The 26,684-nt window shown below is 41.2% G+C and overlaps 1 protein-coding gene across 1 annotated transcript in view; it reads right to left on the minus strand.

The window, feature by feature from the left end:
- Positions 1–14,997, minus strand: part of LOC136699895 (stonustoxin subunit beta-like) — a 457,886-nt gene extending 442,889 nt beyond the window's left edge. Inside the window, exon 1 of the mRNA XM_066674950.1 lies at positions 14,940–14,997. Coding sequence (XP_066531047.1) covers positions 14,940–14,997 — 58 coding nt within the window. The remainder of the gene's footprint in view (positions 1–14,939) is intronic.
- Positions 14,998–26,684: the final 11,687 nt, after the last annotated feature.

Consider the following 26,684-nt stretch of genomic DNA (forward strand, 5'->3'; position numbering starts at 1 on the left):
AGAATTTCCAGTGTTCTGAAAACTGTTTGGTCTGTTTTTTATGCACTCATCCATTGGTCTATGTGCTGGTGGGAAAATAAACAAGATTTTGAAGATTAAGCTTATGTTCATCGATTCATTCATCAACCAAACTTAAATCAATATTTTATTATTTAAAATGTGATTAATTTCCCTTAATTACAAAGCTTTAATTAGATTATTTTTTTAATCAAGTCCCACCTCTAATAATTTTTACTTTTATGTTATTGGAGGCAATGGGGACATGTACAGCTGTGTTAAGTAGCTAAGCCTGGCATCTATGCTGGCACATCTTTCATTTGTTTAGATTTCTAAAGGTGATCTTATATGTAAAAAAAAAATAAAATAATATTGGTGACACCTGGGATACAGTAAGAAGTAGAGTAATTTTTCTATATACAATGGGAACTTTTGTTACAGGCTTTACTTTATGTACACACTTTATACACAATTGTATAAAAATACAATTCATCAAATTTAAATAAAACAATGTAAAATAAAATACTTGTGGTGTTTGTATTTTTAATAATTATTTGCTTTTCTTTTTGTTCTGTTACTATTGCAATATAATTTTGAATGTAGTAGCGCCCCCTTCGGTGAAACAAGTGTGTAGCTTTATTTTCTGTCTTTGTTAAATGAGGACGTTCATGAAGTGGTTCTAACACATGAAGAGAGGAGAGTACTCACAGTAACAGTTGTCCATCTGCTTAAATCTGCTTTCATCCTGTGCTCCGATAGCACCCTCTGTATGTATATAGATTATTTTGTGCTCTTTACTGAGTCTGCATTTAGTGTACAGTATTTTGAATTAAACTGCAATTTTACCAAGTAAAGAACTTTAACTAATATTATTAATAACATCCCAAAACATCAATGTCAGCTAATCTCTGTTTAGAGAGAACCTTTGTCACATGGAACACTTGTTTGGACTAATCTAATCCAAGAAAGCTCATATCTGTTGTCAAAAGGAGTAATATTAGGTTGTATTCTTTTGCAGTTTCACCCTTTCAGAAATCATTAAACCTGTGGATAAACAAAGGTCTTCAGAGTCATGGTTGAAGAAAGGTGTTTCTGACTGTCTAGTCACATCACCTACCTGGCACATTCATTCATTCATTCATTCTCTGTAACCACTTATCCAGTTCAAGGTCGCGGTGGGTCCAGAGCCTACCTGGAATCATTGGGCGCAAGGCGGGAATACACCCTGGAGGGGGCGCCAGTTCTCACAGGGCAACACACACACTCACACATTCACTCACACCTACGGACACTTGAGTCGCCAATCCACCTACAAGTGTGTGTTTTTGGACCGTGGAGGAAACCGGAGCACCCGGAGGAAACCCACGCGAAACCTGGCACAAATACTGTTTATTCTGATTTACTATATCCAGCATGCTCTACCCTTTGTTCTGTATGGATTTTGTCTGTGACTAATCTCCTGGTCCACTAATGCCTGTCCTGGTGAGGGAAACTAACTTTAAGGCAAATTAATCATATAATAAACAAAATATCTATCTGTTCAAATAATTAAGTCAGCCTTTAACAACAGGTTACTTTTGTGCATTAATCAATCATAACAGCAAGAGATATGCAGAATAACAACAGACTGCCCTTTTAAATTTCCTACAGAAACAAATGGGAAGGGGATCCTGGTGAGTACCTGGGATTAGTTGGTCGTTCAGGGCATTGTAGAGTGTGCCCAGATGCAGTGGTCTGCTGAGGGCACTGATCGCCAGGTTGGAGTCTTCTAAATCTGGAACAGCAAGAGAAAACAGAACATTTCAGAGCGGTAGTGCTGTTAATTTACAACATAACACTGAAAACACTCTATTTACACATCATTTAACTCAACAGAATGTGTAACTGAAGGGCTACGTGGGCTGTGTTGGGAAGTTGCTGTACAACAAACAGAAAGCAGATAAAGTATTCCAATAGAATACCTTTGGTAATTCACAACAAGAAGAATTTATAGCAGAGACCCACTGATCAGGTCATAGTCCCCTTTTACTGTTCTAACATGTGTTTAATGTAGTGACAGTGATGATACGTCTAAATAAAGGAGCACAGTTTCTCTACTTACAGTGGGATAACTGCTAGAATATATCTGTTAGACCAGCATGCTCTTCTCTCTCCCAAACTGACTGCCTGGTTCTTCTGTCTTACACATTTGGTAGTTTTCCCAGTTCCTATATTTTATTTTTAATAGTTCAACATGGTTCTGCACAATTCATGTGGTCATCGTGTGCTGATCTTGTGTTTGAGCAGATGCAGGTACTGCAATTAGATACTGCATAATCAGTAACATTTCACTGAGAATTCAGCCTTGAGAAGAGAAGACATGTGGGTGGGGCCTGAAGACAATGTGGTTCAGCCTTGGCCTAATGGTCAGAGGACCGGGCTTGGTACCAGAAGGCAGAGATGAAACGTTGACTTCAGACTCAACTTGAGACTAGTTTTCAAATGACTTTGACTCGAGATTTGGGACTTGTGAAAAATCTGTGTAATGTTATTTATTAGTGTAGTTTTTTAGTGGATATCTTTGTTGGTTGTTTGGTGATCTGCACTCAGTTCCCTCCCTGCCATGTGCAACGAAGCACATGCGCCCAGGCACAGACATTAGCACTGACCACGGCAGTGACATGTTCTCCTGCTGTAGCTGAGCCTTTTGTTGTTAAATATTGTTTTAAAATATACTTCTTTATTAATGTTTAAATTTAGCTGGATTTTTATTTATAGTAGCACATGGACTAAGCCAGTATTTGTTCATCTGATTAATTCAGCAACTGCTGTTTATATTTTCTGTGCTGTCTGCAGCAAAGCACCACCCACTGAATTAAAAAAGGCACACTATTTTTATTCTGGCTTATTTTTTATTAGAAAGAAACAGCATGTTTAAAAATAATGTCCACTAACCCAAACTGGTCCAAGCCCCCCTCAGCCAAGTGCCAGTTCCCCTGCACTCTCTCCTTCATTGTTCCGTGAGTCAAACCCGGAGTCAGAGTGTGAGACACGAGGCAACTGCAGCTTTCTTTTCGTTTCCACCAGACGTTGCACCACTGCTGCACCAAGCGTAATCTCCTTTATTAATCGCGTAAATTGCCCGCCGCATAAAGAGGGATTAAAAATCAGTCCCACACAGACCTGTACTTTCATGCTTTAGTTTTTCTTTAAAAGCTAAAGTATGAGACGCTTGAGCTACACAGCCCGGTAAGAATGAGTCATAAATGACGCTAAACAGTTTTTGTGGGTTTCTACACATTGCACTGAAATATACTTTTAGAAGTAATTGTACAGCTGATCTGTTTTGATAAGTGTGTGCTAAAAATGGAAGTACTGTATGTGACTTATAATAATAAGAATTAGCAATGCAGTCATGTGGGCCGGGCATTCATGCTACATAGGGCTACACACAGCAGGTAAAAGTGGCCCAAATCCAATCTATTTCATCATGTGACACAGATGTGTTTGTGTGGCTGTGTGAACATTGAATCTGATGTTTTTTTAAATTTGGGCCACTTTCATACGTGATATTGAGATCTGATCCATATTCGATCTGTGGCAATGCGACTCAGTCTGAACGACCAGGTAGAAATTCATGTGACTTTTAGTCACTCGGCCACTGAGAATGATCCGGAAAACTGTCAAAAGCATTGTTCGTTTTAATTTGAGGTGTTTAGGACGTGGAAATGGCCAAGTAAAAGCATTTTTGTTTTGGAAAAAATATTGGGAAATGAAAAAACGTGAAGTTCCTTAATCCAGGTTCCTGTCTCTCATTTATGAGAAGATAAAGCTCATGGAAATTTGTATTAAGGGGTTCTTTATAAAACAGGATAAGAGCTTATTTATAGTCGTTCTATATCAGTTTTATATTGTTATTTTCGGTATGAAGCTGTACAAATGTGGATCATGGAGATATTAAACTCATTGTCAGCACTCGTCTGCTTCTCTTTGGAGACCTCGTGTTCGTGAGAGACCTGGGAAAGTGGAGCGCTTGGAGTGAAAGAAACATCTGTTTACATTTTATTATTGTCTACAGTCTTTAATACATACTTTGTTTTTAACATAGAGCTTTTGAATAAAGAACAGGGAGTTGTTGTGATACAGTGCTGCACAGTCTGGTCCCACTCCTTTATAAGTGCTTGGGCCACTTTTTCCTGCTGTGTGAACGTAGCCTTAAGAGACTTGACTCGGACTTGAAAAAAAATGACATCTCTGCCGGAAGGTTGACGATTCGATCCCCTTGACCGGCGGGAACATCCATGGCATTTTCTGTGATTGAGTATCTGAGCTTTTTAAATACACACGTCAGCAACACTACGAAGCCACAACTGTACATTTTATTTTTGTTTTTGATACTTGCGATAGTTCTAGGAACCAGGAGAGTTCCATCAGGCTACAGCAGAAGAAACTTTTAAAATGCCTCATTTCTTTTGAACACGTGCTGTCAGAGTTGTTACAGACTTCTACAGAGAATGACAGCTTTGGAAAGGGATTTTGGAGCCTGTTGTCAGAGTTTAAGGACTGGCATTTCAGCACTGTGTGAGTAACAATGTGTGGGAGCATGGGCAGCAGACAGCGGGCTGAGGACTTAACAGAGCAGCGGACAGTGGAGGGACACAGATCCAGACCAGAGGATCGTGTGGATAGCAACGCTGCCGTGAGTGACAGGCAATGGGTGCAGATTGAAGCTAGACCCAAACGCCGTGCTTTGTATAGCTCTGTTGTCATGGTACCACAGCTGGTCCGGGAAATTCAGCTGCTAAACCCAACACTGCTGCTGAGAGAGCACAGCCCAGAACCAGACCAGAATATCAGTCTTACTCACTTCAGTTGAAAAACAGATCTGAACCACTTCAAGGCCTTGATGAGAATGAATATCGTAGTGAAACAGGATATGCCACTGGACCAGTTCTAGTTTCATTGGGAGTGCTGAAAATAGTACAACACCAGAGACACAAGTGTAGAGGGTTTCCTTGTCTGTTTATTTGTTATTATTTGATGTGACAATTATACATAGAGAACAAGCTACAAAAAAATATAACAAATAAAAACATTTTAGTTCTTATTTTTGGATTGGTTTTAATCCTAGAAATTCAGATTGAACTAACAGATTAGTTTATATATTTATTTTAATTTAGACTTTAGAATGATTATCTGTAACCCTTATCCAGTTCAGGGTCGCGGTGGGTCCAGAGTCTACTTGAAATCATTGGGCGCAAGGCGGGAATACACCCTGGAGGGGGCGCAAGTCCTTCACAGGGCAAAGCGCACGCACACACACTCTTATGGATACTTTGAGTTGCCAATCAACGTGTGTTTTTGGACTGTGGGAGGAAACCGGAGCACCCGGAGGAAACCCACACAGACACAGAGAACACACCACACTCCTCACAGACAGTCACCCGGAGGAAACCCACACAGACACAGAGAACACACCACACTCCTCACAGACAGTCACCCGGAGGAAACCCACGCAGACACAGGGAGAACACACCAACTCCTCACAGGCAGTCACCCGGAGTGGGAATCAAACCCACAACCTCCAGGTCCCTGGAGCTGTGTGAATGCGACACCTACCTGCTGCACCACCGTGCCACCTTTAGAATGAATAGATTACATCTATAGTTCAACCGTCTACTAATTAGAAACAGTTCATAATTCAAAAATCAGTTTCATTCTTTAGAGTTCTTGGGGAAGAAAAAAAAATGTATTCCCAACTGAACATTTAGTTCAAGTCCTGAGAAATCTGTCCCAAAAAAATCTCAGAAGGAAAATAAAAAATAAAAAGGTATTGTCCTCCTTGGAAACTTGTTTAAATAAAGTTAGAAAAACAGTTTAAGCTTCAATACGGCAAAAAATAGTCACAATCCAGTCCTGCTGTACAGAAGGAATGGTGCAATTTCAACTTTTAAGAACGATATTCACGGTTGTCTCGCCGTCGTGGGTCTGTGGAGCATGCTTTTCCGTATAAGCCACTTTCACTCCGGTTTCAATGGATTTTCCAGCGGTTGGCACAAACATCAAGGGAAAAACCTGACCTGTATTACAAGTCAAAAGAGCTGAAAATAATCCCATTAACCATTCATTTTTGTTTTACACAATGTTCTCTGAGCAAAATGGCGATGGGGCTGTAACCCATTCACTATACAGACTCTTGTCTAATTCCGCTGTGATTTAGGAAACATTTGTACTTCATTTTATTATACGTGCTCTAAACAACACAAAATTGAGATTACATTTACTGCAGGAACATATAAGTTACTCTTCAGGTTAAATATATACATTTACTCACATTCAGTTTTTCTTTTTAAAAAAGCTTCAACTCCAAAAACACCAAAACGAGTTCCTTTGTCCTGTTAATGGTCCCGTAACTGTTAGACACACTTTTGTTTGTTTCAGTTTTTAAATTAAATCAATTGAACTGGGGGTTTGTTTTAGCTCAAATCCTCAGTTCCTCAGCTTCTGGGAAAATTGATTTATTTCTCTCGCGCTGCTTTCATTCTTTGCTCCGGTTTCCTCCCACAGTCCAAAAACACACGTTGCAGGTGGATTGGCGACTCAAGTGTCCGTAGGTGTGAGTGTGTGTGTTGCCCTGTGAAGGACTGGCGCCCCCTCCAGGGTGTATTCCTGCCTTGCGCCCAATGATTCCAGGTAGACTCTGGACCCACCGCGACCCTGAACTGGATAAGGGTTACAGATAATGAATGAATGAATGCTTTCATTCTGCTTATATTTCATTGGATGGCGGACCCTATTAAAGGAACAGTGCACCCTTTGTTTTAATTGGATGAAATTTTGAATGAAAGGTTAATATTTTAATATTTTATGTCTGTTAAATAGATCTGATGTGTTTTATTTATTTATTTATTTAAGCCCCTCCCCAGATCACCACCTTAATGTGGTGGAGGGGTTTGCGTGCCTGCGTGAGCCTAGGAGCTATGTTGTGAGGGGCAATATGGTGTCCCAAGGCAAACTGGTCCTAGGTGATGGGCCAGACAGAGTGATCCATAAAGACCCATATGAAAAGATCAAAAACAGGGACACAGCTTCCCTTGAACAGAGTAGGGTTACTGGGGCCTCACCCTGGAGCCAGGCCTGGGGGAGGGGCACCTTGGCGAGCGCCTGGTGGCCGGGCATTAACTCATGGGGTTCAGCCGGGCTCAGCCCGAATGAGCAACATGGGTCCACTCTCCCATGGGCCCACCACATGAGAGAGGTAGTAATCCGGGTCTGGTGCATTGTGGATCGGGTGGCAGCCGAGGTTAGGGGGGCCCTGGCGTTCTGATCCTTAGTTACTGGTGTTGGCTGGGACAAGACTGTCACTTTCCGTGTCAGCCAGCTCTCAGGTGCAGAGAAGAACCACCCCAGCTTCTACTCCACCCTCACATGCCCACTGCAGTCCCCCAGACTGTCCCCTAAGAAAAATCACGCTCTTTCACCATCTAGAGCATCTCAAAGGAAGAGATAAGCTCCTCAAATCCCGGAAAGGCAGCTTCGCTCACGGCCCCATCGCCAGCGGGAGCTCCACACAGCTTCGTCAGCTGATAAGGGTGAGGAAAAGTGATGTGTCCCGGGTCCTGGCTGCTGCAGTGATGATGTCAGCAGTAACATGTTTACAAAACAAGCTTGGACCTTTGATGCCTGTAATCTCTCCCATTCCAGTACTTATCAGAGAGAGAAAGAACAGAGTTCAGGTCAGATTCTGTGAATGTAGCCAATATACAAAGTGAGACAGAGGTTCTGTGGCAAAGTTATGAATGTTATTGTTTATCCAAATAAATAACTTTTCTATATTATATGCGCCGTGTTTATGCATGGAATGTACTCATTGAAGTTGAGTGTAAATCAGAGAAAACGACCCCACTCTTAACAGTCCAGTATTATTTGAGGATATCTTCCAATCCCTAGTTTTAGTGGTTAAAATAATTTTAGTGGAAAATAATTTCTTTTACTTTATTTATACCTTTATATTTATTAGAGATGTGTGAATAACGCTTCTGTTAAATGTTAATTTACTCTTACTCGAATATCAAAGGAGACTCCGATACCTTCTGCCCACAGCACGTTGCTGTTCTAATGAGCAGACAATGGCTGTGATCTGGAATTATTTCATGAGTTCAATAAACCTATTCTATTCCCAGTTAACACAGCCAGCTGCATGCTATCAGGGGAGCATACCCCTTCTATTGTGGTACATGAATGTAGGTGACCACAAGACTTCAAATTCAAGTGCTTGTGTGTATGTATTAAATATATATTTCAAATAAGTTATAGTCTCCTGTTCTCCCGTCTGGTATGGCGACCCCGTCAAAAGACAAGCGATGAATCTTGAGAGAGGGAGAGAGTTTGGTGCACTGGTTTGACTGTCCTTGAACAAGGTGGGCTTTCTTCACTCAAAGTGTATTTTCCTCCCAGGAAATAATTTTCCCCATTTGCGAGAGCACTACTTGTTGCCTGATGTGGCTTTTCCTCAAACGAAATTATTTTCTCCGCTTACGAATTTTTAATTTTACATGATGCCGTAGATCAGGCTGCTGCTCTTAAATAAACATGACAAATAAATAAAGCCTCCCAAGTGCAGATCTCTTCCCACCTTGCACCCAGTGATTCAGGGCTGGCTCCGGACACAAACCCAAATCCGAACTGGATGAGGTTTACAGACAATGAATGAATGTGCAATACTAAAAACATTCAAGCTTGGGTTAGCTAAAAGTACAAAATTCCTATTATTGTAATGCGAAAATTGTCTTATCAAAAATTCATAACACTATGGAAATGCAAATCCAGAGTTTGTTGCTCGTTACTATTTATAGATAGATACTTTATTGATCCCAGAGGGAAATTTAGATTATTGGTGATGTAATGTGGGAAATTGCTAAATAAATCGACAGTTCCAGAAATGAATAATAAAGTTTTTGTTTAAAAAGAAATGTTTTAATTAATCAAATCATCAAATCAAACGTATTTGTATAGCGATTTTTACAACTGAAGATGTCACAGAGCAGCTTCACAGAATTCCGATAAAACAAAGTTTTGACATGAAATGTAAAAATGTAAATAATGTAAAAATCCCCAGGGGGGACAGTGGTCATGTATACACTGTAAAAAGTGGGACTGGGGTCAATTAATATTTAGTTAAAAACTAATAGTAACTTGAACTTAATAAAAAGACTTCATGTAGTTTGAAATAAAATTGAGCTAAATTCAACAAATTTGAACAAAGTATTAATTGCAATTTACACAGTTTTGGCAAAATAAAATTAGCTGGGAAATGTTGAATAGAATTCATTCATATTTTATGAGTAACACCAAAGATCCAGAAAATGTAATAGATTTTACTCATTGGGAGGTCTATCAATCAATCGAATTTTATTTATATAGCGCTTTTCACAACAAAAAGTCATCACAAAGCAGCTTTACAAAGATCCGGGTCCAAGCCTCCTATGAGCCAGGGGCAACAGTGACGAGGAAGAAAGCTTGGAAGGAACCAAGACTCATACTGGGAACCCATCCTCCTCGGGTCGACACCGGAGAAACAACAGAGAACAGAATTCAATTTTGTTCAAGAGAACAAATTTCAATCATCATACACTTCCGCCCAGCGCATTTTGAAACTCGTGGACACCAGTATTGTTGGGTTCTGAACGTTCTCGGACTTTCCAAAGTGAACAGCTTTTAAATTATTAACAGCAAAAGAACATTTTTTTATCTAAAACTGTGTATTTTGTTTGAGGCGCTTTTAAATGTGGGGACACGCAATTCTAAGCTCTGCATTTTTTAAGGTGGATCGGTGTGTTTGATGGGTGGGAGGGGGACGACAGTTGTTTGGACGTGGATGAAGTTTAACTTGTCTGTAAGTTTTTAATTCACTGATTGATTTACCAGAGACACTCATTTGTAACTCGAGATGTTTAGTTTGTAGCACTGTCGCTAACGCAGTTAGCCGTCTCCGAAGTTTGGAGGCATTTCCATCTTAAGAGATCCGAAACCGCAAAACCATGGATCAGGAATAGAGTAATCCTCATTTCTGTTTGTTGTTTTCAACGTTTGGAGTTGGTTTCTCTGTCTAAAACAACACCAGGCGCCTCTGCTGTGTGCAGGGGGAGAGAGACCTATAGAAATAGGATCAAATAAATATATAGACTTTCTCAGTATAAAGAGTACTAAACTAAAAAGAATTAAAGCTAAATCTGTATAACAAAGACACAAGAACAATACAATGTATAAAAATATAAAAAGTGAGTTGTGTGTATGGCATACAGATATGGATTAAAGTGCATAATGTGCATCTGAATGTGCCAATTAATGCAGTGCAAAAAAGGAAGTGACAAGTGAAAAGTCTGCAGTAAGAACAGTTAACCCTCCTTTGTGTAAAGTGTGAGCTGGATGAAGTCTGGGTTTAGACTTGGTTCAGAGGCTGAATAGAAGAAATGAAGTTCCTCTTCATCCTCTCTGTGTTTGTTTTCAGGAAGCAAAAACACTTTCCTGATGGAGTTTGTTGTTATGATGACTGAGGTACTTCTTGGCTTTGGACCAGCACCGCTTCTTATAGATGGTCTGGAGATCAGAAAGCACAATTTGAATGATGTACCCAGCTGAGCGCACTACCCTCTGCAGAATCCACTTGTCCTGTTGGATGCTGTTTCCGAACCAGGTTGTGATGTGCTCTCAATGATGCATTAGTAGAAGTTCCGCAGCACCTTGGAGTCCCTTGGGCATCGGAGGTGGAAGAGATGCTGTCGGGCCTTCTTTGCCAGTTTGTTGATGTGGCAGGACTGTGACGTACCTCCAAGGTACCTGAAGCTCTCCACTCTTTCCACTGCGGCACCGTCAATGCTTTTTCCTGCTGTAGTCCACTATCAGCTCCTCTCTGTAATGACGACAAGTGGCTGCTGTGCTGCGGGACGCTCTACGCATGCATCGTCAGCCGGGCTGTTAGCACCGCTGTTGTTAGCGCTGTTAGTGTTGCTGGCTGCAACTTCAAAGCGAGCATAAAAGGTGTTCAGCTAATTCGCCAGAGTCCCATCAGCACTCATTAGTCCGGAGGGTGTGCTTTTATAGTTCGTGATTGTTCGTAGTCCCTGCCACTGAGATCTAGAGTCACTCTGCTGGAACATGGCTGACATGGCTTTATACTCGTCCATGTTCCCTTCTGATGAGTCCTGTGTTGTACGTTGCTGTGCAAGCTGTCAGAGCATTGCAGATAGATCTATCTATCCACAGTTTCTGGCTGTAGGAAATGTCACTAACCAGCTTCCCAACAAAGCTCAGTACGGCGTCCGTAAACAAACTGACGTACGTCATCAGCAGAGCTGGCCCGGAACATGTCCCAGTTCGTGTGATCCAGAGTGTCCTGCAGGGCACACCGGATTGGTCCTTCCAGTGCGGCACCTCCCTCTGAGCTGGGGCTTCCTGTTCAGACTTTGTTTATGGCGGCATGTTCCGAATTCCCAAATGGTGTGAGAGACTGATTTCTGTAACTGTCATTTGTCATGTTGTAACAATGGTCCAGTGTCTTGTCGCCTCTGGTTGGGCAGGTGATATGCAGATAAAAGTCCGGCGCTGCACGTCTGAGGTTGGTACTCTTGAAATCACCAGTGAGAAGAATTGCAGTGTCTCAGTGGTGTGTTTGGAACTGTGTGACAGTGTCATGTAGCTCACACATTGTGATGTCTGTGTTGGCCTGGGGGGAATGTACACCCTGGTGACTATGACTAGTGTTGTCACAATTACAGAAATTATGACTTTCAATACAATACCTGCCTAAATATCTCAATACTGATACTGAAACAATTCTATTGGCAAAAACCTAAAACATCAGGAAAAGTAATGTACTTTCTCTATATACTGAGGGCGGTCGGCAAAATCACTGTTATCTGCTTGTTAAGTGTGTTGCCACATGTGACGTTTTGCGATTTCTCGGTACAGTCGTGTTTTTACTGTTTTTGCAGTGTGTCCCACAGCTCTGTCTCTGGGAACAGAATAACCACAGAGAGAGCTGTGTCTCCTGCTCTTGGTCAGCTCCAGTGTTCTAACCAGTCATGCTACTGGCAGTTTTACTTCTATAAAATGTAAGGTTTGTACAGAAAGTTGCTGGTGCTAGTCAGGTTTTTTGTGTTTTTAAATAACTTGCTAGAAGGTCCGAAAAATCACTAGTTTAGTGGTAACATCATTAAGGGAAGGGAGAGAAGGGTAAAGCCCAGTGGGGGCACACTGCCCCCTGTGGCACTTGTTGGAAATAACGCTTTTATTTTAAAACACACTCATGCTTACAGAGATGCCGTTTTCTGCTCATTTTAAAGCGGTTTGTACTGCTCCACATTAACACTAGATATCTTAAGTCCTACAAATAGGACGATCATTCAAGGCTTAAACTGATGTGGACACTTGCGCCAAGACATTCATTCACCTTCAGGCTTTGTTTCCAGCATTTAAGGTCCAATTGAGAACATATAAAGATAGAAAAAAGCCAAGTAAAAAACAAAAGCACCTATTATTCGAGGGGTAAACAATGTGTTATTGGGTGCTGAACATTACAGACCAGCCATTTGATTAAATTTTCTGATTCACTAGGGTAACACGACTGTTTTTGCTTAGAATTTTGTAAGTTAAGTATTATGGAGTTATACAACATTTTCTGAAAGTAGACAACAACATAAGTTCATAAGTCTGTCACTAAACATAAAGGTTTTATTTGATTGTTCTGTGATAAAACAAGTAAATTTAAGTTTATTCTAAAATATTTTGGCCCGGATGGCGTTCTGTAGCGCTCATTCAGCCATAGACACTCCTTTACTCTGTGCCTCTGGAGCGCTCCTCCTGTTCCCAAGAGCTCCTTTCCTCTCCCGGGCCCATAGAGGGCGTGGTCTCGGCACATTGCCTCTCTTTGTCTTCATCTGAGTCCCTGCTATTGGTTTAGAGCGGTGTCAATCACTTCTGACTCACCTGCTGAGAACTCTGAGCGAATCCCTGTGGAGAGCGGAATCCAGCAGCGCACCTTTCCTCCAGGTAATTGTACCCCACTCACAGCCGGCAGCCACTCATTGATCCACAGCTACACTGAGGAACACCCTCAGTTTTGAATGCATGAAAACTTTAGGTAAAACCGTCCCATTGTCTGGGCTCCAGGAGCTCCAGAACAGTGCAATACTGATACCCAGGAAATAAAGGCATGTTTACTGTGGTGTGGTAAGCAAGGAATTATCTTCTGTAGCTTTTCACCTGTGAGGCTCCTTTCCTGAGAATGTAAGTGATTTTTAAGACAGAATCTGAAGAGACCTTATGTCTGTTATGGTTTAAAAGTCAGTTTACACAGCGTCCTGCTCCTGGTGTAAACATTCAGTGCTGAGCAGGGTGGGCTCTCTCTGTTTTTCTGGAAAACAGCTGAGTGAGGGCGGCTGAAAATCAGTGTGAGAGTGTTTGTGTTTTAGGTCACACAGAGAACCCTGGGGCTCTACACAGTCACACAGAGAACCCTGAGGCTCTACACAGGTCACACAGAGAACCCCGGGGCTCTACACAGGTCACACAGAGAACCCCGGGGCTCTACACAGGTCACACAGAGAACCCTGAGGCTCTATACAGTCACACAGAGAACCCTGAGAGTTCTGAGCTTGAAGCGATGGCTGCCTCATGCTCCACTCACCCCCTTCACACCCCAGTTCTGAGCCCGACTCTCAGACTGAGAGCTGAAAAATCCTGACAGAGAGTGTGTCTGCAGATGCAAGGAATTAGAGTCGGAGTGGGCCTTGGTCCAGTTTGGGCTACGCCCCTGGCTAATGGACATGACTCATATTGCTCAGAGGGTTCTTTTGTTTTCTTTTATTTATTTTATAAGCACCAAGCAACAATGTAAAAACCTCCTCCAGTCGGCTGTGCTTTGCTGCAGAAAAAAAGGAAACAGCCTTTGTACACAAGCATCAACAAATAAAATGATGCAGTAATTTAATTAATCAGATAATTACAAAGACACAGAGTTAATCCATTTATTGAAATACTATAAATATCCAACACAATTATTAAAATTATTTATAACGCCTTATATTTAACAAATATGTAGCCTATAAATAAAAGTTCACCAGATGAATCCTGAATCCTGTGAGTTATTTTTCAAGGCTTTGAACTCTACCTTTACAGGATTTTGGTATTCCATTTTTGTTCAGTGCCTGTTTCAGTTGCATTTAAACAGTAATTATGTGACATAGGCATATTCAATGTGTTGGCTACTCAAATATGTAATTACTTGAGGTTTAAATGCTAAATGATATTTGAAATTTTCTTGAAATTGGCCATGTTCTGACCTTTTTTTTTTTCTCTCAATGTACAGCCTTTAAAACATATTCTCACATCAGATATCTTTGCAGAAATTGAGAGTCTGGGGTCTGTTAGTTGAAAACATAAGCCCTTTTGATGATAATTTATTACTTGGCATATTACTGTGACCAAATAAATGAGTAACATCAGACTGACATCTTGGAATACAGTAATAGGAATGTTATGTTCCTCAGTGAGACGACAAACAAAATGCTAAACAGCTCAGTGTAGCTCTGTGGTTCAAATGTACTGTCACTTCAAGCGATAACATTCCCCACTTCCACATAATTAAGAGCAGAACATCACAGAACCTCCTCCACCACAGAACCACAGCTTTTACAGTCCTCAGTGTGCTGCTCTTCCCCCGTATGTGCCTTCATCAATCGACATCACTTCTGTCTGACAGCTCACACACTTGGTTTGTCAGTGTTTACAAAGTTCTTTAGACATTTATTTACAGTCTCTATTTCTTAATACACTTGAGAAGTTGGATAACACATACACACAGAGAGAGAGAGAGAGACAGACAGATAGAGATAGACACAGAGTTGGAGAATGTGAATGAGAGAGAGAGAGAGAGAACATAATATAGGAGTGTGGACACATACCTGCTCTAGTCTCCATAAAGCTGGAGAGAATGAGAGCCGTTACAATGAGGAACTTCATCCCTGAAAAACACACATAAATCATCAAAGCTCACATCAGCTGAACACACACTAAACTCCAGGAACAGGAGATTTTATAAAATACAACAAAGCATTCTGTGAATCTGAGAGGTGATCATTCTCTTCCAGTTTCATTTAAAGACAAACGCACAAAGAACTGATCTCCATTGTTTTCTCTGACGGTCTGGATTCATTTATTCCTTCATTTCTGTAACCTCTTTTTTCCAGTTCAGGACTGCAGTGGGTCCAGAGCCTACCCTGAATGACTGGGTGCAGAGGCTGGAACACAAACTGGACCGGTGCCAGTCCATCTCAGGACACTACACACTCACCCAGTCACTCACACACTCACACCTATGGACACCTGTAACAGCCATGTGGAGCTGCGGACGCTGTGTTCAGGGTGAGCTCCTGTGCCCAGTGATTCTGGGTGGACTACATTTCATAGTATTTTCACAGTGTAATGTTTAGTAGACGGTAAAAGGTCTGAAATTTTTTTTAAATCTTGTGCTCTCATGATTTCTCCCAATGGGCACAGGTCAGTTGAAAGGACATTGTATGTTAATCTAATCTAATTTGAGATCCACAGAGGATTCACCTCGATGTGTTTATACTCTCTGTGGGCCGATGGCCAACAAAAACCTCCAGTGAAAACCGAACGTGCAACAAGTAAAACTGATCAGTGAGAAATGGGGTGCAGAGCCGTGTTCAGTCCAAAAAACTAAAAAAAGCACGTGAATGCACAACAAGCAAACAGCACCTAAATTTACAGCCATTGTTGGGGTTTTCAAAGCCAGCAATTCCTGTTAGAGACAAGGTTTTTCATGTCACAGGCTCCATTTCACAGGGGATCTGTGCCAGTGGAAAAGTGACAAGAATTATTAGAAGAAAGCATTCACCTTGAATCCCCTTTGGTCACTGATTTGGTGCTCTCTGAAATAGTGATCGACCGATAGGGATTTTTGATTGCTGATGCCGATTTTTAGACAGCATTAGTGGCCGATGGCTGATATGTAAAGCCGATATTCCCATTATCATGATTTATTTGGACAGAAAACCCTTCAAAGTTGTAAAAGAAACCATTTAGAGGTGCTGAAATACATATGAAGTGGTCAAAAGCTTATGAAAACCACAAAAAAAATGTAGGTGTTTTTCTTATTTTTGAAAAAAAAAAAAAAGTTAGTGACTATAAACTGAAGAGTTGATGAGTCCCATTACTTGTTTCTCTTTAATCTTCTGTCTCCAGGGGTCTACTTTCATCAGGTAAAATGTGGAATTGATACCTCCTACTGATCTGAAGTTATTGAAGCTGGAGCAGACAGTGGACAGTAGCCTCTCCAAGTGTCTCTTTAGACCCCACGCTCTTCATCAGGAAAATGATTATTTTACTGCAGTAACAGTGTATAGATCTGGTCTAGACCTAATGTCAACATCATAGTGTTTTTCTTTATTTTCTGTGAGAAACTCGTCTCCTGTCCCTCACCAAGTGGCCACTGACCCCTCACCAAACAGTGAAAACCCTTAGTTGTGGTGTGTTTTAATCTGAGGAACTGAGTTTATTTCTGAAGTTTACACTTGTTTCTCACTGAGTACAGTGTTCCTTTAAATGACTGCGTGTTAAAAGGCGGGAACTTCACTCTGATTGGCTGTAGAGCGAGGCACCCTCCCCCACACCCCCTCCTGTGTTTAAATGTCCTCAGTGGGGGAAAGGCAGTTAGTGAAAGAAATCTAAGCTTTGAACCATGTTCATTGACTTGATTATTGTTTGTGGAGCTGGTGGCTGTCAAACAGAACCATTTGAGTCTCTCTCTCGGTGTCTGGGTTTGTTAGGAGCTGAAAACATGTGCACTCCACTGTGTGTTTGTCCCGGCTCCTTATGTGAACTCCAGTTTGGATTGGACACTCCACAGGAAGTGTCGGGTTCCAGACCTCCAGGGAGAGGATGCAGTAATGTCATCTGGAGTCTCTCACAAGCGCACACACACCACAACTGTATATCTCTGCAGGCCAGAGATCAACAAGAGGGAGGGACATACAGGCCAGAGTCCAGTAAGTAATCAGATACTGGCAAGCGGGTGGTTATGCTTAGAGTTAGGGATAGGTTGTACCTCCCACTTGGAGATGCCTCTGGCCTGTAGAGATACCCTTCTAGTCTCTAGACATAGAACTTTTTAGAACCTTACATTTTGTCCCAGATGGGGGCGCTGATGGATTCAATGAGCCAAAATCCAAAGACAAAGAACCCTATACTTCCAAACTTCACCATTCTCTTCACTGCTTTTATACTGTAATTAAACATTTAATTTCACATTCTTTAGTGAGTAGGAGTTTTTATTGTTTTTTTTATGGAGTTATATTTCCTCTTTTAGCTTATGTGTGTTTTTTGGGGTTGTTATGAACTTATATCTCCTGTTTACGTCACTTCACTGGCTCCCTGTAACTTACAGGACCCAATTCAAAATTCTTCTGTTTGTTTTTTAAGTTCTTGAATCTGTCCACTGTGTTTAATGCAGGAGATCCTCAAAAATCCAATTCTTCCTCAAGGATTCTAATCATATGAACAGCCTCACCCTGGATGTTAGGTCTGCACTTTGTTCCAGTTTTTAAAACTAGACAAGAATCCTACTTTTGCTCCTTAGCTTTTGACTCTTTTGTTTGATTGAGGTGGCCTTTTTTTTTGTTTTATATTCTGTGCTGTGTTTTTATTCTGTTATGTACAGCACTGGTTTTAAATGTGATTTATGAATACACTTCTTACTTAACTCTAATGTGAAAAAACATATATGTTTGTTTACTGAGGTTAAGGTTAAATTACAAAAGAGTAAAGTTAAAAAGCATAAGATGAACAAATTATCATGACATTACCACACAATTTGAGATAATCCCACACTTGAGGACATCTGATCCCCATATGTATATAAACACACACACACACATACTCATGCACATAAGTTGCTCTTGCTACTTTTGTTACTTGTGAAAAACATCCAAACAAATAATAATTAATGTAGCTAATTACTAAATTATATAATTATTTAATACATCTGTTCCTCACAAATATATAATAAAGTCACGTACACACGCGCACACACAAAGATCTTGAATCCTGTTATCATTAAATGTAAAAAAAATAATCTTTGGTTCATCTGCTTAAACATGCAGATAAACTTCATTAAACTTGAGAGTAAAGTTTTTATATACCTCTAGATTTTCTGTTATTGTCTTCACACACACACATTAATCCTCAGTTCAGTAGTAAAATGTTAAGTTTACCCGTTTTTATCTGTGCTCCTGATCTTCACAAACAGCAGCTACGCTTCTTTTGTTTTTAGACTCTGGTTTGGGCTGGATGGGGCAGGCTCCACAGAAAAGATCGGGCTGCAGATCTCCAAGGAGAGGGGCAGGGCTTGTTGTATCCTGCGATATTATGGTGGTGTAGTGAAGTATGGATCCAGATCAAGAAATGAAAAATTAAGACTCTGACTCTCCATTCTATTCATAAAAAGGAGGGAACGGGACCTGCATTCCACAGAGTGTGTGTGTGTGCTGAAAGACTACGCACCCCCACCCACCCAAACACATGCACACACCTATATCTGATAGCGAAGACTAAGCAGAACACTTTTCATTGACCCCCAGGATGACAGTGAGTGGTCATCTTCAAACTTTATGACACCAGATGACTTACCCCCCCCCCCCCCCCCTTCTTCTTCTGGACATTAAGTGGTACCCCCCAATTTTATGACCCCATTAAGCCTAAAAGATCAATCAGAGCCTTGGAGACCGGGAATAAAGAACCCCAGCTTTATTATCGTCAGCGTCGGACTGGCACCCTTATCCAAAATCAACAGTTGGCCCAGGACTCCAACGCGAGTTCAAACCAAACAAACAGCATCCACCAACAGTGCCCCCAAGTGGACATTTGCGAAATCATTTTTCGCCCTCTCTCCTCCTAACACATCATCTCGGACGCCTATGTTTCTTTGTTACTAAACATGTATTATGCAATGTGTTATTAATGTTATCCCCTGTTATTCTCAGGTGACTGTCTACTAACTAACCGAGTGATGTGAATTACTGTTTCAATCACGAGGAAAAATTCCTGTCTCAATTTAGAAAAATGAATTAATCTCTAACATCTAGAATAGTTGATAATATACTATATATATATATATTTGATAAAAATACTCCAGTATACTCATTATGCTATATTCAAGTATGAAGTATTTTTATTCATTGAGGTTATGTATTCGCCCAGAAAATTTGATCTTTTTCTTTCGTGGAATTGGAGACAGTCACGTGGACTCCCCAAACCCAGGAACCAATCAGAGGACGGAGACCTCCCAAATGGGCGTGACTGCGCCACCTATGAAAAAGGGAGTCGCGTTCCCTTACGAACTCTCTTTTCGTACTCTCCTCTCGTACTTCCTCTCTTCTCGCTTACGCTTCTTACAGCTTCTTTCTTTTTTCTTCTTTTAGCTTCTTTCTCTCGATTCTTACGCTCTGTTTTCTCTCTACGCTGACAAGCCGACTCTTCAAAAGACTCTTAAAAGAAGACAGACCTTCATGCGAACTAGCAGGGGACGCCTTGTGTCAGTTAGCATTGCAATACAGAAACTAAAAAAGTAAACAGTCGATTAAATGTCAGTAATCTTTTCTTTTCTCATTTGTGTTCATTGTTTGTAGCCCAATCCAAGTTTAATTTTATGACTGATCAAAGCAGGTGAAACTTATTTTGGCCAGAATAAGGGCCACCGCTGAAATTGAGTGAAAATCATAAAAGTAGTATTAGTTAATTAATTAGGAGCACACCGCTTCTGAGGATCGGAGGAAAACTGCGAAGTTTTATTCTGACGCCTCTTCCTTCTGGAGGAGACTCCCACTCAGGACAGCGAGCCAGAGGAAATCCTTCAACTGACATCACCACGCTCTGAGGGCGCCTGAAGCGGCCTGCCTTGTAAGTGACAATGCCTACGCTGACCCAGCCTCAACGCTCCCACGAAAAGAACTGCAGGAGCCAGGCTGAGCCTCTCTCCAATCGCCTCAAAGCGCTGCTGTACCCATCGAGTGGTTGAATCGTGAAAAAGAGTAAGCAAGTAAATTCCTCATTCTCAGAAGCTGATGACGAATTAAGTCTCTTGATAAATTTACACACTAATTAAATCATTTAGCAACACATTATTCCCAAGTCATATATATATATATATATATATATATATATATATATATATATATATGTATGATTCCAGGTAGGCTCTCGACCCACCGTGACCCTGAACTGGATAAGTGGTTACAGATAATGAATGAATGAATAAATGAAAGTATTTCCATTATTTGAAATAATACAGTGTGTGTGGAGTTTGTTCCTTAAGAGTCTGAAAATCCTGAGAACTCATCCCTAGCTTTGACAGTATTTCAATCTCTGAAATGATTAAAATTTTTGTCATTTATTTCAGTAAAAATAATAATTATTATAAGTGATAATCACCATTAAACATAACCAACTCAAATACTGTTACTACGCTACAGTGGGCTGGTACTATATGCTATAAATGATTCTATATGATAGTACTGAGCCTACTATATGATATAAACTTTTACTGCAAACGTGGTAGCATTACGCCATAGCCTGACGCACACCTCTCCAGAACTTTATCATGCGTAGGGTGACCAGACGTCCTCTTTTACCCAGACATGTCCTCTTTTTCAGACATTACCCAGACATGTCCTCTTTTTCACCATCTCAGATCTGGTCACCCTAATCATGAATACACACAGACCACATCAACTTAATCCATTTTCATCTGACTGTGTTAAATGGATTAAGTTGAACTAAGGACGTACAGAAATATGAAATCCTCCACATTACAGACAGAGGTGAATTCACTGTCAGAGATTTCCTCACACATCAGTTTGGACATCACTGATTTAATAAAAAATGTTAAACAATTGGAGCTTCTCTGCAAGTCTCTGAACTTTATAGTTTCCATCAATGAGAGCAAGGTATGATAATGCACTCTAACAGACTAGCCACCTAATTGTCCATACTGAAAGAATTATTTGTGCAAACCCACCTATGTCTGAACACCCATACAACTCAAGTAAAATAGAAAAAATACTATCAGGGTTATTCCTATCTGTTACAGAAACACATTTCAGATTTAGCTTCCCCATCTAAGTGTTAAAACCGAAGTAAAACCTGTTCCTTCGGGGATTTGACAGAATTGTAAAAAGCTCAGAGATTATTCTACCCGATCTACCCAATTAACAATGGATCTGTAATGGCACCTGAAAATCTTGGATATTTTCTTTCTGTGGGTATGTAAATATAATGCTCCAGGAAGTAAACACTATCCTGAACCATAGATGATATCCCCACATTAAAGGAACATTATGTAGTATTTTTACCTTAAAATGACAGCTTCAAAATGATTGTGATGCACCTCCTACATGTAACACGGAGAATAGTGTCTCTCTTGCTGCTGTGCCGGGTTGGTCCCCTATAAACTTGGCTATGCAACTTGAGAATCCAAGGGCTCAAGAGAACTGCATAGCACTTTTTACAGCTCACGGGTGTTTAGCTCATTACAAGAAAAATCTAGCTCTGTTTTCCTAGTATGGAGGAACAAGAGATAATATTGGACTGACTACTCAGCAGAGGGAACTAAGAGAGACATGACATAAGACACATGTTTTATTCTGTGTTGGGTTAGTCAGAAATAACATGTTGCCCTTTCTTTATGCTGTGTTGATGAAAATGTTACAATAAAATAGGGTTAGCATTTGCATAAGAATGTCAGTATGTTTATCATGTGAGAGCCATGACACGTAACATTGACGTGTTATGGGCCAATCACCAGTCAGAGCATGGGCTTCTCCCCTGGAAGGGAGCAAGAAGCCATTGAAAAAGCCTTTCACAGTAAGTTTATGGAGTTCAGTCCGAGTGGAATTCAAATCATCAATTACAAATTGACTTCAGGATTCCTCTTCAACGAACCTTCTGGAAAAAGAAATAGTACTTTGGAGTTCATTATTATTTGTTTTGTTTTACCCCTCCCAGGATCACCACCTTAACATGGTGGAGGGGGTGGGCTCAGCTTGACACACAGTATAGGCTCTGGAACCTATCTCCTTGAAGGGGCTAGATGCTCTTTCACTCTGGAGTTGCCCAGAGTGAGAGACGTAAGGCAGGAGTGGGCGTAATCATAGCACCCTGGCTTAGCGCCTGTACGTTGGGGTTTACCCCAGTGGACGAGAGGGTAATTTCCCTGCGCCTTCAGGTTGGGGAAAGGGCTCTGATGGTTGTTTGTGCTTATTCATCGAACAGCAGTTCAGAGTACATGGCATTCTTGCAGACCCTAGAGGGGGTGATGGAGAGTACTCATTCTGTGGATTTCATTGTTCTGCTGGGTGACTTTAATGCTCACGTGGGCAATGACAGTGAGACCTGGAGGTGTGTGATTGGGAGGAACAGCCCTCCTGATCTGAACCTGAGTGGTGTTCAGTTATTGGATTTCTGTGCCTGTCACAGTTTATCCATAATGAATCAAGCATTAGGGTGCCAATAAGTACACCTGGCACCAGGATACCCTAGGCCGCATTACAATGAATTACTTTAAAAGTCATATCGTTGGACCTGCAGCCATATGTTCTGGACACTCATGTGAAGAGAGGTGCTGAGCTGTCAACTGATCACCACCTAGTGTTGAGTTGGATTAGATGGAGGATTCCAGACAGGCCTTGTAGGCCCAAACATCTGTTGAAGGTTGGCTGGGAACATTTGGCAGAGGAAACTATCAGAAAGATCTTCACCTCCCACATCCGGCAGAACTTCGACTGCATCCCGGGACAGGCCCCTGATATTGAGTCCGAATGAGCCATGTTCCAGATTGCCATTGTTTAAGCGGCTAACCGGAGCTGTGGCCACAAGGTTGTCAGTGCCTGTCATGGTGGGAATCCCTGTACTTGGTAGTGGACTTCCCGGGTGAGGGAGGCTGTCAAAAGCTTGGGTGTGGGAGGAGTTCAGTGAGGAAAACAAATACTGGTTGGCTCAGAGAAGGGGGAAGCAGTTTTCCACCAGCACTGTTTAAGGTGGGGGTGTGGAGTTGTTGACCTCGACTGGAAATACCATTAGGTGGTGGAAAGAATACTTAGAGGACTTTCTCAATCCCACCAGTCTTCCACAAAGGAAGTAGAGTTTGGGGACCCCGGGGAGGGCTCGTCTATCACCTGGGCTGAGGTGGCTGAGGTAGTCAGAAAACTCCTTTGTGGTAGTGACCCGGGGGTGATGAGGTCCGACCCGAGTTCCTCAAGGGTCTGTATGTTGTGGGGCTGTCCTAGCTGACACGTCTTTGCAACATTGCGTGGACATCAGGGGCAGTGCCTCTGGATTGGCTGACAGGGGTGTTGGTTCACCTTTTTAAGAAGGGAGACTGGAGGGTGTGTTCCAACTACCAAGGTCTATGCTGTTGTAATGTGATATGATGAATGTGTAATAATTTCTAATAAGAAATTTAACTTTCTGAGATTAGATTTTAATACCCAGACTTTAGCTGGTTTTCAGAAACATCTCCAAGCCACACAAGCCAAGATTGAAATCTGAGAGATAAGCTTTTCAGCAAGAACTGGCCCCAAATTGGTGCCTGAAGGTCTGTGTCAGAGAGTCATAAAACTGACATTACAGGCCCTTTTAAGGACATTTTAAGACACAGGGTCATGGAGGGTCATGCAACTCTTCTCAAATGTAGAATGTAGAGAGACACACAGACTCAACCTTGATTATAACTGTCTTCTCACACATATTGAAAGATTGTTAAACAAAATAATCACATTCCTTGGTTTACCTGACAAACAAGTTGCCTATGGGCACAACTGGTAGAAATGAATTCCATTTGGACAATCAAAATAGGTGGAATTAATTTACATATGTTTAAAGTCATTTCTTTTTTATATGAACTTATGTAGAGCCAAGGTAGCCACATACTATGTGTGTTATTTGGTTAAGAATTATGTAAAACATGACTGTCTGAATGATATTACTTTGTGTTAACATCTAATCTTTTATAGTGCAAAAGTATGATTCAAAATCTTGGGATGGTCATTCAACAGGAATCATCTTTGTCTTGTCAAGGGTCATAAATTTTATGTGATGTCACTACCAAAGTACAGGAAACAGCCAATCAGGTATTCAAGGTGGGTTTTCTAAATTCTGGTTAAAGGCCCAGAGAAAGAGAGAGAGAAGGAGAGAAAGAAGAAGCCCTTCACTTCACATTTTCTCTTTTTCAAGGTTTTGAAATGATTCTGCAGGCGTCAGACTCATGGCTTTCATAAACTTGGGCCACTCAAGCATGGTCCAGATAGAACAGAAGTTCTATTTTAATTTTATCTCTAGTAGAAAACTATAGTTAAAAAAAAGCTATTGTTTAACTCCAGCAAAATTCAATGCCACCCAGAGCATGAAGGAGACCTCAGACCTTCAAAGTGATAACAAAAGCTTCCAGGCCAGCGACAAAGACGGCCACCCGCAATCTCAGAATGACCTTCTGAGAAAATGCCCAGGAGAGACCTGCATGAACGTGTCTCTCACAAGGCAGCAGATCAGCGATGATGGAGAATCCCCACAGAGAACTTCAGAATGCCACCAGCTCCGACGGAGGGGTTGCCGTGTCTGAAAAGGGGAGAAAAGGAATGCCCGCGGCTGCAGCGCTACAAGGCACGTGACTGCAGTACTCTAGGAAGCCATGCTGGAAAGCACTGCACGAGAGCGACAAGCTCCCAGTCCATCTCCCGGGATACGTAAGGTCACATGTTTTCATTTCTTTCATTGTTCATGAGGTTGGTCCTGAATGCTTTGCTGGGACAAACAATAGCCTTTCTAGAATAAAAAAAAAAGCATGCTTTCAAGGGTTGAATGTCAAATCCAATTACTTTGATAATTACTAGTTTAGTTCTTTTAGTTACTAGTTATAATTTATTTCTTAATAGTCTTAGTTAGAGCTGGGCGATATGGCCAAAAATGTTCAAAATACACTGAATACACAATATTGGCGGCACGGTGGCTTAGTGGTTAGCACGTTCGCCTCCCAGCGCTGGGATCTTGGGTTCAAGGCCCATCTGGGTGGAGTTTCCATGTTCTCCCCGTGTCTGCGTGGGTTTCCTCCGGGGTCTCCGGTTTCCTCCCACAGTCCAAAAACATGGAGGGTAGGGGAATTGGCTTCTCTAATAACTGTCCTGGTGTGTGAATGAATGTCTGTATGTGTGTGCCCAGATATGGATTGGCGCTCTATCCTGGGTTAAACCCTAGTGCCCGATGCAGTCCTCCAGGTGGACGGTCGTTCCTGGTCGAGAGTACGCTGTGCGCGTTTGGCTGCCGCTTCTCACCAGTGTGTGTGGATTGAGCGTTCTGAGCAGTGTGGATTGTAAAAAACGTCCTTGGGTGTCTAGAAAAGATAATGTAAAGATAAATAAAGTAAAAAATTAAAAAATATAATCTTTGCCCCCTTCATGGTTTATTTTTTTTTAAAGTTTTTCTGAAAGTATTTTTTTTTTTAAAGTTTTTCTGAAACTTTTAATGTTTCAGATCATCAAACAAAATATTAGTCAAAGACAACACAAGTAAACACAAAATGCAATTTTTAAACGAAGGTTGTTATTATTAAGGCAGAAAAAACATCTAAACCTACATGGTCCTGTGTGAAAAAGTGTTTGCCCCCTAAACCTAATAACTGGTTGGGCCACCCTTAGCAGCAATAACTGCAGTCAATCGTTTGTGGTAACTTGCAATGAGTCTTTCACAGCACGTGGAGCAATTTTGGCCCAATAATCTTTGAAGAATTGTTGTAATTCAGACACATTGGAGGGTTTTCAAGCATGAACCACCTTTTTAAGGTCATGCCACAGCATCTCAATAGGATTCAGGTCAGGACTGTGACTAGGCCACTCCAAAGTCTTCACTTTGTTTTTCTTCAGCCATTCAGACGTGGACTTGCTGGTGTGTTTTGGATCATTGTCCTGCTGCAGAACCCAAGTTTCAGCTTGACGTAACGATCATCTGGCCGAACATTCTCCTTCAGGATTTTTTGGTAGACAGAAGGATTCATGGTTCCGTTTATCACAGCAAGTCTTCCAGGCCCTGAAGCAGCAAAACTCTAAAACAGCTATAGTACATCTGATTACCTGCTATTAACTCATTCTAAATTACATACAACTACTATATAGTTATATATAACAACTAAAACGTGACGTGATTTATACAAGTTTTTAAAACTGTAGCAACTTATAATAAATAAAAAATAATAATAATAAAACTCAAGTCAATGATAAAAGAGAATTTGTCAGATGAAGTGTTTGCAGTACTGGCAAGCCTCACTAGTGATGTTATGCCAGAATTATTTAATTTGCAGCTGCTGCTCAACAAGTCTTGTCAGCCAGTCACAAACACATGATGTCCAAATGGGTAAATGATATACTTAATGGTATATTTTTAGTAGGAGCACTAAACCAAACAGCCATCCTAGTGGTACTACAGCTTAGAGCCAGTGAACAAGAGCTAAAGGTGTCATGGTGACACCAGGCAAAGGTTGAGGAAGAATTAAGCCAGATAAATGGAAGAACAATAAATGGAAGAAGCTAGCACCCTACTCCATTTCTCTCCTGGTATTCCACTGGTTGCCATCAGGGTAGGACAGG

This window comes from Hoplias malabaricus, chromosome 6 (assembly GCF_029633855.1).
Source record: "Hoplias malabaricus isolate fHopMal1 chromosome 6, fHopMal1.hap1, whole genome shotgun sequence".
NCBI classification, from domain to species: Eukaryota; Metazoa; Chordata; class Actinopteri; order Characiformes; family Erythrinidae; genus Hoplias; species Hoplias malabaricus.